This window comes from Bidens hawaiensis, unplaced genomic scaffold, assembly GCF_021521415.1.
Source record: "Bidens hawaiensis isolate Kalapana, Puna unplaced genomic scaffold, B.hawaiensis_p1.1 tig00005195_1, whole genome shotgun sequence".
Lineage (NCBI taxonomy): Eukaryota > Viridiplantae > Streptophyta > Magnoliopsida > Asterales > Asteraceae > Bidens > Bidens hawaiensis.
In genome coordinates, this window is record NW_027491335.1 from 1,773,143 (window position 1) to 1,784,551 (window position 11,409).

The following is an 11,409-nucleotide window of genomic DNA, read 5'->3' on the forward strand; positions in this document are numbered from 1 at the left end:
AAAAAAAATTCAAAAAAAAATTGTTACGTTGAATTTTTTCAAGTTCTTAAAACTCAAAGCGGTTCTAAAAAAATCAATCTTATATATATATATATATATATATAGTATAACTTCGGATAAGAAACCAAAAGTAGATAAGTAGGAATCGGATATACATGTCAATGTTGACTATTACACATAATAAATAGGTTAATGAATAAACCCAGTTCTAACTTCAAATACTGGAGAAATAAATAAACAATCATATAAATGATAGACAAAAATGATACGGGTTAAGCTAAGCGTTCCCTTTTCACTAAACACACCTCACTCACATAACAAATTAAATAATAACTTGTCATGTTTCATCCTTCGATTTTTTTTAAACGGTTTTCTTCAACAAAAATTATTCAAAAACATTTTATTATAATAAAATAACAATGTTTTTATAACTAAACAAATAAGTGTGTTAGTATTTAAAAAAAACTTAAAAACGCTTTATCTAAAAAAAACTCAAAAATCATTTTAATAACATTTTTCTAAGTAGTATTTTCATTTTTGATAAAATATATTTAAGATAAAGTATAATATTTCTTTCTGATATCTTTCTTGTAACATACTCCCTAGTCCCTACCCCACTAAAAGAAATCCAAATGTATTTAAAAAAAACTTAAAAACGCTTTATCTAAAAAAAACTCAAAAATCATTTTAATAACATTTTTCTAAGTAGTATTTTCATTTTTGATAAAATATATTTAAGATAAAGTATAATATTTTTTTCTGATATCTTTCTTGTAACATACTCCCTAGTCCCTACCCCACTAAAAGAAAGCCAAATTAATTTGGATTTCTTTTGTTATTTTTATCATATGAGAAAAGAACTAATTTCTTGGTCAAATCATATGTTAACTTTTTTTTTTATTTAAACAAACGATACGATTTTTCTTAAGAAAATGCAATCTTATTAAAAAACACTCTTAAAAGTTTTATAGAAAAAAATGATTTGTTTTAAATAAGAGTTTCTTTAAAAAAAAGAATAAAAACGTTTTTGGTTATTTAAAGAGTAAAGAAAACGTTAATAAATAAAATAAAAACACTCTTTTTACAAAAAACAGAAAAAAAATATTTTAATGCAATAATGTTTAATTGTAATGTAAAACTTGAGAACGAAAAGTATATTTACTAAAAATAAGGGGCGATGATAGATTTAACAAGATAAAAAAAAATACGTGTGGCCCCATATCCATTTAAAGGTTTCGTAAAATCAGTATTGAGGGGCATTAATTGGCATTTTACAAACCAATATCATATGTACTCAAGAAACTAAGGTAAAACATAAAGACATTGAAATCAAATCAACTGTCATTCTAGCGTTTCAAACTCATTAACGGTCATTCTAGCGTTTCAAACTCCTCCTTTGTGACGTCAACACGTGTACAACAAATACCTGATGGGCTTGTGGAGTCTCGATTAGACTTATTCGGATTTGGACCTATTTTTATGTAACTCTAATCTTAACCTTAATCTTGTATCTATTAATATTCAATCCCGTACGTTGTATTTCCTCACGAGTGAGACAAAGCAATAAAAGAATTACCCTGGTTGCCTTTTATTCGAACTATGTAAATCTCGCATATTCATCTTTATTTATATATTTTTCTCTTGCAGTAGTGTATGTGTGTTGTTTGATAATCAGATCCCTAACAAGGCCAACATGTGAACATTTCTCACACAACATTGTCCCAACTGCCCAAGCACAATGTTTTAAGTGAGGAGAAAAGCTAACGTACAAATTAAATTAACATGTTAACAGTGCAAATCAAGTAGTGTAATTATGTAATTACATCGTAGTGTAATTACATTATGTTGTAATTACACTATATTGTATATATAATTACACTACTTGATTTGCACACTGTTAACACATTAATTTAATTTGTATTTGATCTAAACCCATAGATTTAATCAAGTAAGACCAAAAACAGTTTATTTTATGTGAACTTATAGAAACTTTGAAAGTATATAGATCAAAATTGTCATGAAGCCATAACTTGAGGGCCAGTAAATATCGAACTAACCGAAACTGAGTAACAAACCAACGCCGATCCGGTATCGCCGTTCACTCGATCACCAGAAGCCATTTCCAATTTCCATAACCGGCGGTTTTGGAGTTCCGACAGCCGGAAGTTCGAGTTTACGCGAAAATATGACAAAAGACATAAACGAAGTAGATACCACCTTATTACCGCTAGCTAACACTGATGCCACCAGCTCATCAAACCTCCTTAATGGCAACAACGTGATAGCCAGGGCCAAAACCGACCCGGTACTCACTACCTGCCGGTGTTTCAGCGTCGTTACCGTTGCGGCTTCCATTCTATGTATTATTGTTAATGTCATTGCCGCCATCCGGTCTTTGACAAATGGATTAGATGTACGTACGTTGTTGATCTATAATTTTTTACATGCAGATATTGATATATTTATTAATGTGTGTTTTTAAAGATATTTGATGGTATATTTCGATGTTACGAGGTGGCGATTGCGATGTTTGTGGTTGTTGCCGAGACCGAGTGGCCGTTCATTATGAATTCTGGAAGGTTATCTATCATCTACCATGCTTTACATATTAAACCCTAATGATACATTTATCACATGATGATCGATTGATCGTTAATTAGCATGTAGCCATATGCACACCACTAACACGTTATATTGGTCATATAACATTTTCACATATCATATGACATGTATATATAACCCGATGATATGACAAAAATATATGTACGGTTAGATGTTATACATGCCCATATAATTAACTTTATTTGGAACTGAACAAACATGAATGAAGCATGTCCGTGTCCTTTCATTTAGCTTTAATTGAACAAAAGATTGAAAATGAACATTAAATGAACGAGGCTTTCTTGTCCGTGTGTTCATTCGTTAAGAAAATTTAATTTTTCCGTGCATGTTTATGCTCATTCATTAATTGCATGTATACACAAACTGTTCATGAACGTAAACGAATTAACGAACATAACTAGGCGAACACCCACTACTAGAAAAGAAGTCATTTTCCAACAAAAATTTCCTACAAGTTTCCTACAATAAGTAGTTACAACAAATTTTCAACAAAAAATAAGCTCCAACTTTGTTACAATATTATTTAATAAACATTATGTTAAGTCAAAATAGTTTTTGTAGGAAAGTTGTAGGAAGTTTACAACCACATCTTTTTGTATGAATTCTGTAAGAAGAGTTATTGGAAAACGGTTAAAAATGATTTTCAAGCATGTGTTTTTCCAATAATTTTTTTGTTGGAAAACTGTTAGAAATTTGATTTTCCAACAAATTTCCTACAATTCGGCTGTAAAAAACACCTCCTTTTCTAGTAGTGAACAATTAAAAGCAAATTGATTGGGCTGAAAACTTCACTGAAATGTAATGGGTAATATCTTAATTTCATAAACTAGACTAAATTATAATGTGCCTACACGTTGAATGTATAAAAGAATATAAATGAACAAACCTAAACAAACGTTCACAAATATAAATGTACAAATGAGGCATGTGTTCATGTTCATTCATGTAACTAAATGAACGAAAATATATGTTCATGTTTGTTTGTCTAATAATTAAACGAACATATACGAACCATCCGACGAACGATTCACGAACAGTTCCATGAACATATGGTTCGTTTACAGGGCTACTAACTGATGTGATAGTGATGTGGCATGTATAAGTTATATGGTGTGTTATGATATGACAAGTATGTGGTCTACAAAAGTTATGTTGATTGTATAACATTTTGGCCATATTATACTGCCCATATAATATGGCAAAAATGTATATATTGACCGTATAAGGTACTATATAAACCGTATAACATTAATGAAACTGACTGATAAGAAAGTGGCATGTTGTGTTAAAAACTATATTATAAGAATCTAATTAATGTGGATTTGTTCAGCAAAAATCTGATTAATGCCCTATTGATTTGTTTCAGGTGCTGGAATATTGGGCTGGCAGGGGCATGCTGCAGATTTTGTAAGTCAAATTTACAAGTAATTTAATGCATTCCACCAAAATTCATGTGGTTTTTTTTCCATTTCAGTGTTGCTGTTACCACAAGAGCTTATCCCGATATGTATCAGGAGCGCCATGAGATTCTTCTTTTGCGTGACATAGCCAGTTACACACTTCTTGCTTGTGGTTTGATTTATGTTATTTCAGTAAGTCAAGCCAACGAGAGAATTCTTAATTTGTAAGAAACTAATAATGCTACTTAGAATACTAGAACTCATATGAAATTAACTACATTTCTAGGGAGTGTTGTGCCTTGGTTTCCTCAAGCGCGCTCGACAACAAAAAGAGTTTTCAGCACAACAAGCACTTAGAGATTTACAGGTACGCAGTTCATGTTAATTACCAAGAAAGGATAATCGATCAGTTGGTTTATCTTAAACACTAGTACAATTAGTCATTCGCTTCGCTTTACTCTTGTATTTGTAAGTTATTCACATTGGAAGATTATGTTTCCACGATATTAAACATGTTTTCTTTCTGATATGAACATTTAGGAACTTGAGCGCCGTCGGGCAGAACTTGAAGCACTACTAATCCTTGATCATAACCCATGCAGCTGCTAATATGTTACAACTATAATGAAGTAAAGAGAGTGAAACTTTCTTGTTTCATTGATGATAAATGCTAGAGATATGCTGATTCTTTGGTTTAATTTGTATAAAAACTGAATTTGATCTGTTGGTTTTCATTTTATGATAGAATTTTATTCAATTTACCTTTTTTCATCTTTTTTTGAGTAAAGTAATTTATACTTATGAAATGTTGTAAAACTCTTTCAACACGGTCGAGTACTCGGCGCCTATGCACTCTTCGGCACTTTACTACACCTTTCTCAGTTTATTCAATTTACATTATTTCATCTTTTTTGAGTGAACTATTTATACTTACGCAATGTTGTAAAACTTGGTCGCCACTCCTCAGCACTTGACTACACCACTTTTCTTCTCCAAGAAAAAAAACGGAACCGGTCCTAGTCGGTCCAACTCGGTCTTAACAAAATTTTGACTTTTATTAAAAAAACAAATTTCTCCAAGAGCCTACCATTGCTTTTTCCCCCTTCCCATGCTAAGTCGCAACCTAATTTCAGTTCTAAACTCTCAACCACCATTGTTATCATCCGATTCAAAGTTCTAAACACGCAAACCTCCGATTTAAGTTCAATTGAGGTACGTCTTTCATCAATTGAGACATGTAATTGAACTAATATGTAGTTATTGATTGGTTTTGTATTTTTCGTTTGTATTTTGTAATATATTTAGTAAACTTTTGATATTTGACATATATATATAATCTCTGAAAAATTTAATTCTTTATAAAATACCATGTTCGAGTACTCCCCGAGTACACCCCGCCTAGGCCGAGTACTCGCAACTTCCTAGTCGACTGACATGGAAGTGCCTAGCGACTTTTACAACTGTCACACCCTAACCTACGGCGTAAATGCCGGGGCGTGAGCTGATTGCCCACAGCTCTCAAGGATACTATCATGCAACATTATAATTTCAATATCTAATTAATAAATTCAAATAAAGTAAATATTCCATACAATAATCCAAATCAAAACAATAGTGCATCAAACAAACAAAAATCATAAAAATAAATATTGTCTCATTAAGTTTTCTCTAATATAATTCCTTAAGTGATCTTCCAAACTTCAACTACTTCACATCACACGACGACATGCATATGCATTGAAAATAAAATAGTTTTGTCAACACAAGGTTTAGTGAGCAACACACCAGTTTAAATGTACATATAGTATATATAGAAATAAGTAATTGCAACAAGTCATATGAGAATTACAAATTAACCAAATGAGCAAGTAAGTATAAATGAGATGTCGAGAAGCACAAAGCTATAACGACTGGCGTATGATCATACTATTCTGAGATTATGTTGGACCTCTCCGAATGCGGTTCACGTAAAGCAAATAAGCACATAGCAAGTATGGTATAAAATTCGTTAGCACATAAGACAATAGTTGCAGTTTTGTGTATAAGCATATATGAGAAATATAATTTACGCATATGTCCCTAAAACGTGGAAAAAAAGTAAACTACGGGGAATGTGGTACTCACCTTAGCAATTAAGCAAGAGATAAACGAATGCGGTAAGAACGGTAGTAAACAAGAGTCACACTATTCGGAAGTTATCGACGAGAAATCCTAAGTAACAATAGTTGCAGAATAAATACGAATTGAATAAAGAGTCTAAAACTATATAGAGGTTCATGATTTGATGATCGAGTGAAATCTTACAGCTATTTGTTTCAATAATTTATTATAAATTTCATTATCAAGTTTTTATCGTAAAAGTATGATTTAATTATATAGAATACATAAAAATACTTGAATAAATATTTATAAATATTGGAAACACTATATAAAGATAATTGTTTTAAATAAGCGTTTTAAACTAAAAATACGTTTTATATATTTATGTATATTTTTATTATTAGTAAAAACTTCTTTTAAAATAAATATCATAAATAATAGATAATAATATTACATATAAATTATGAACTCTTATAATAACTTAACTATGTTTTTAATATATTAATTAACAATATCTTATTAAATATATATTTAAGATTAAAACTCTTTAACAATTTTTAATACCAAAGTACATATACATATATATACACATACACACACACACACACACACACACACACACATATATATGGTTTTAACTAAGGTTCGAAAAAAGAATCGGTTAACATGTCGGTTTTAAAAATAAAATACTGATAAATTAAATATGAGTTTTTATAATATATATATATATATAACATAATTTAATAATTAAATTTACTAAAAACCCTTAATTAAAACTTATATAAAAAAACAGGGGTTGGGGTCCCAGCGGCACACAACACTAACACCACCACGTAGCCATCTGGGCTAGGGTGTTAAGTGGTTATAACATGAAACAAGAAATTTTTAAACAATACCAGATGCAAAACCAATATTCTATAAACTCTAGATTGATTAATCGCTTAATCCATTAAACGTTCGATGTATTGATGTTAGGGTTATTGTTTAGCGTTCAAATACGACTATAAACATATAAATGATTACCTCACACAGTTGGAAATTGCTCGTCAATTTGGACAAGGATGGATGGCTCATGCATTAACAAGAAAACGATGCGACTGGTAATAATAATCCAATTAACCAAGGGGGTTCAGTTGGCGATGGGTCTAAGGGTGTGCAGGCGGGAGGAATTGGTTTTCGATCAATCTTAAGATAGTAAAATCGATCTAGGTCAAGACGGTTTATCAATAATATCAATACAAGTTATATTAGAACTTGTTTCTTAATTATTGGTGTCGGTTAGGCCGAACATAATATGAAGAATCAAACTCACAAATCAATTCCATAATTCGGACGAATATTATGCTACAAGCAACTTAAACGAGTTTGCGTATAAGGGTTGAACATGGATACGGGTTCTAAGTAAATGGGTTGATGGATAAAATATAATATAAATTGCAAATCAGTCCCTGAACTATTAAGGTAAAAATAGAAATAGGTTAAGTATAGTAAGGTTTAAAATGCATATCTTTAAAAGTTATATATATATATATATATATATATATATATATATATATATATATATATATTAATATTAAATAAATATGATAAGTAATTAATAATAAAATAATAATTATTCAATAAACATGATATTTATCGTTTAAATTTTCCGAATATAACAACGGGTCAAGTTACGGTTATTAAAATAATAAATTAAAACCCGAGTTGTTACAACAACCTTGTACTTATGAAACAATTTTGAAAGCATTTTTTTTTCTAGCAAAAGCATTTAATAAGTAAACCCTTAATTTCAAAACCAATTTACATACACAAGTCCACAAAACATATATGAATGAAGTTGATCTTTCAAGTGTTGTTTCTAAAAAGAAAAAAAATGCAAATAATGGGTTGTAAGAACATCAAAGGGTAAATGGTTTTTTTTTACTCGTTTATCAAACTTTTGAGTAAGCTTTTTGGTAACAATGGAAGGGTGAACAAGGTTGTTCAAAACCTTGATTTAAGCATTTTTGCAACTTTAAGAACAATAAAAAATACAACACATATAACAAATGCTACTAAATCTGAAATTACAAGATCCACAAATCAATAACAAAACAATAGCATACCAAATATCTTCAATATTTTTGTGGTATACAAGATGCGTTACGAATGAGATTTTTGTAACTCTAATTGCACTCTCTTTTTTATAATGTGTCAACAACAAATTGACACATTTACACTTTCAGCCCTTCAAGTTCTTCAAAACACTTACAACCCTCCAAGTTCTTTAGCAATATAAATTTGTGGATCCTTCCATTTCATTTGGTAGCCTCACGGGTAATTTCATTCGATCAAGCTTAGCGAACCCATTAGGATTTATATCCAATAGGAAACATAGACACATTATTTGGAATTCAGCAATCAAGGATGTGTCTCCACATAATTCAGGCAATGTGTCCCCACGTATAATAGTATTCCAAAGCCAGCGTAAATAAAACCATACAATACGTGATTTATTTAACAAAAAAAAATGTATGTATTTTCTTCTTTGATCGACTTCTATCTCTTTGGAGCATTTCCTAATACCTAATATATATGACGAAAATAGATTAAAAATAAAATAAAAAAGAAGCACACATTGAACATCCCAAGCACATAAATCAAGCATGCACCCGAATCCAAACCCAAGAATGTATAAATTACTAAACACAAACAAGATTGAGCGTATAAGGATTTATTCCTTCTAATTTACTATTATATATTTTTCTTAATTATTATTAAATGTATAGTACACTTACATATTAGATCTTACAATGGACATGAACGCATCAAGCATTTCAGAATATTCAAACGATAATAAAGATTTATCATCATTAAATAATGTTTAAAGATTTTTTTTTCAAAAATCAAGAATTTTTCCATCAATTTTCCATCTATATTAATTGTATATCCTAATAAATAAATTAAATTATATGTAAGTGAACAGTTTTGTAAAGTAAAATGATAATAGAACAATATACCACTAGTGTTGTTTCAAAGTAACACATTCTTTATATTTCTCTTTATTATTCAATATGTTTGCCGAAAGATCATTAGTTTGGTAATCTACCCAATGACTAGACAGTAGACATCATGTTAACTAACGTTAATCGCATTAGTTCCTCAAATAATAAGTTTTAACAAATAAATTAAGATGATAAATTCATTTGAACATGTAAATCAATGCTAAAAAAGTTATAAAATAAACATTAAGGGATGTAATAAAATTGATCATGACATTAGTAACGAGGAAACCCTTCGCCAACTCAGCCAAACAAACATGTAATCATACCAAAAATTAGCATTTGAAAATAAAAAAACACAAGCATTCGGAAGCAATTTTTTTTCCACCAGAAAAATACTAATAAATGTAATATAATACTCACCTTTCTGAAACTCAATAACACATCGTATACGTCTTTGATTTGTGTATACGGTGTTCTCAGAGACGAAACCACAAGGGGGTCAGGAGGATCCGTTGACCCTCCGGTCGGCCGGTATTTGTATTTACAGGGTTACCGAGATCGACATGTTATTTAGTAGTTTGACCCTTAAAGTATCTCTAGCGGATAAATGGAGCTGAGATAAGTGAATAAAGCCTTCTGAAAAATTTCTCTGTGATTGGAGAAGACGAACTCTGGTTATGTCTTTTTGGTGAGGGAGAAGAAGATGAATGCTTCTTTGTTTTAACAATTATTTTATGTGATTATTTACTGCACACACTATTTATGACCCTTAAAGTTATGAAAATGTCAGATTTATTTTATTTTTCTTTTATGAAATTGAATAAATTAACTGTTTATTTTTCTTACCTAACTCTTACTTTATTAATTTATATTTATGTTTAACTTTTATTAACTTAATATTGTTGGAGAATTAAATTGGATTTGAAACTCTAAATTGCGTTATGTATAGAAACGGAAATACGAAATCCGTCAGTGGGTTATGGGTTTTGGTCAACGGAATCTTGAAGTGGGATTTATCAAAGAATATTATATATATAGTTATGATATATAATATAATGAAATCGGATGAATGCACAGGAGGGTTTTAATCTTTACACCTTAATCTCTTCTCTCTTTTCTTATTAATAATGAAAAACAACTCAAGTATTTATAACCCTAACAATCATACTTTGACTAAACCTAGGAAACTAAAAAGATAAACATAAACATTTAAATAAACTTTAAAACTAAATGGATAAATTTGTTTTGATCTGCTCCTTATCCTCCCCATGAGATCAACCTAGCCACCCCTCGGTTTTATCTTTAACGAATCGGGATTATAATTATCATCCACCCCCTTAATCTTGATTTGTTCCTTTCAGATCTTCAATCCCGAGCAATTTCCTCATCTCTTCAAACTTTAACTTCGGTAGTGCTTTAGTGAGAATATCCGCCTTTTGTTTCTCTCCACTAATATGCTCAACTTGGACTTCACCACGTTCAATACATTCACGAATGAAGTGAAATCTAATATTAATATGCTTACTTCTTCCATGAAACACGGGATTCTTCATCAGGTCAATAGCGGATCTATTATCCACATGTAAAGTCACCACCTTTTCTTCATGCCCGGTCAACTCGCTTAACAATCCCCTTAACCATTTAGCTTGACAAGCTGCGGTTGCTGCTGCCATGTACTCAGATTCACATGATGACAAGGCTACGGTTTGTTGTTTTTGTGAGAGCCATGAGATTAATGCACCACCATAATAAAACGCCATTCCGGTGGTACCTCGTCCATCAATTTGATCCATACCATAACTACTATCACAAAAACCAACCAACTCTCTACTACCGCATCCATATGTTAAACCATAACCACTCGTGCCTTGTACGTATCTTAATATATACTTTAGAATCTGCATATGTGATTGTTTCGGTTCTTGCATAAACCTACTAGCAACTCCAACTGAGTAACTCAAATCGGGCCTCGTGTATGTCAAATACCTTAAGCTACCGATTATTCTTCGATATTCGGTTGCATCAACGGGTTCTCTATCTTCATCTTTCGTCACTTGAAACCGATGTTCCATAGGAAATCGAGTCGGGTTGCACTCACTTAACCCTGCACTCATTAAAATTTTATTAGCATAAGCTTCTTGTTTCAACTTTATCTCATTCTTCTTTTGGGTTACTTCAATGAGCAAATAATAAGATAACATTCCGAGATCTTGCATCTCAAACTCATTCTTCATTTGACTTTTGAATTTCTCAATCTCAGCTTGACTCGAACCAGTCACGATAAGATCATCGACATATACACC

General features: G+C 30.9%; 1 protein-coding gene across 1 annotated transcript; it reads left to right on the forward strand.

Moving 5' to 3' along the window:
- The first annotated feature begins 2,185 nt into the window (after positions 1-2,185).
- Positions 2,186-4,631, forward strand: LOC143629388 (uncharacterized). The gene is made up of 5 exons (XM_077098676.1): positions 2,186-2,413; positions 2,485-2,579; positions 4,097-4,214; positions 4,309-4,389; positions 4,563-4,631. Exons 1-5 carry the CDS (start codon positions 2,186-2,188, stop codon positions 4,629-4,631), a joined length of 591 nt encoding a protein of 196 aa, XP_076954791.1.
- The last annotated feature ends 6,778 nt before the right edge of the window (positions 4,632-11,409 follow it).

Excerpts from the sequence above, each read along its gene's own strand:
- LOC143629388 (XM_077098676.1), top strand. The coding sequence starts at position 2,186 with ATGACAAAAGACATAAACGAAGTAGATACCACCTTATTACCGCTAGCT. Across the intron at positions 4,215-4,308 it reads GTTTGATTTATGTTATTTCA|GGAGTGTTGTGCCTTGGTTT; the intron begins GTAAGTCAAGCC and ends CTACATTTCTAG. Across the intron at positions 4,390-4,562 it reads AAGCACTTAGAGATTTACAG|GAACTTGAGCGCCGTCGGGC; the intron begins GTACGCAGTTCA and ends ATGAACATTTAG.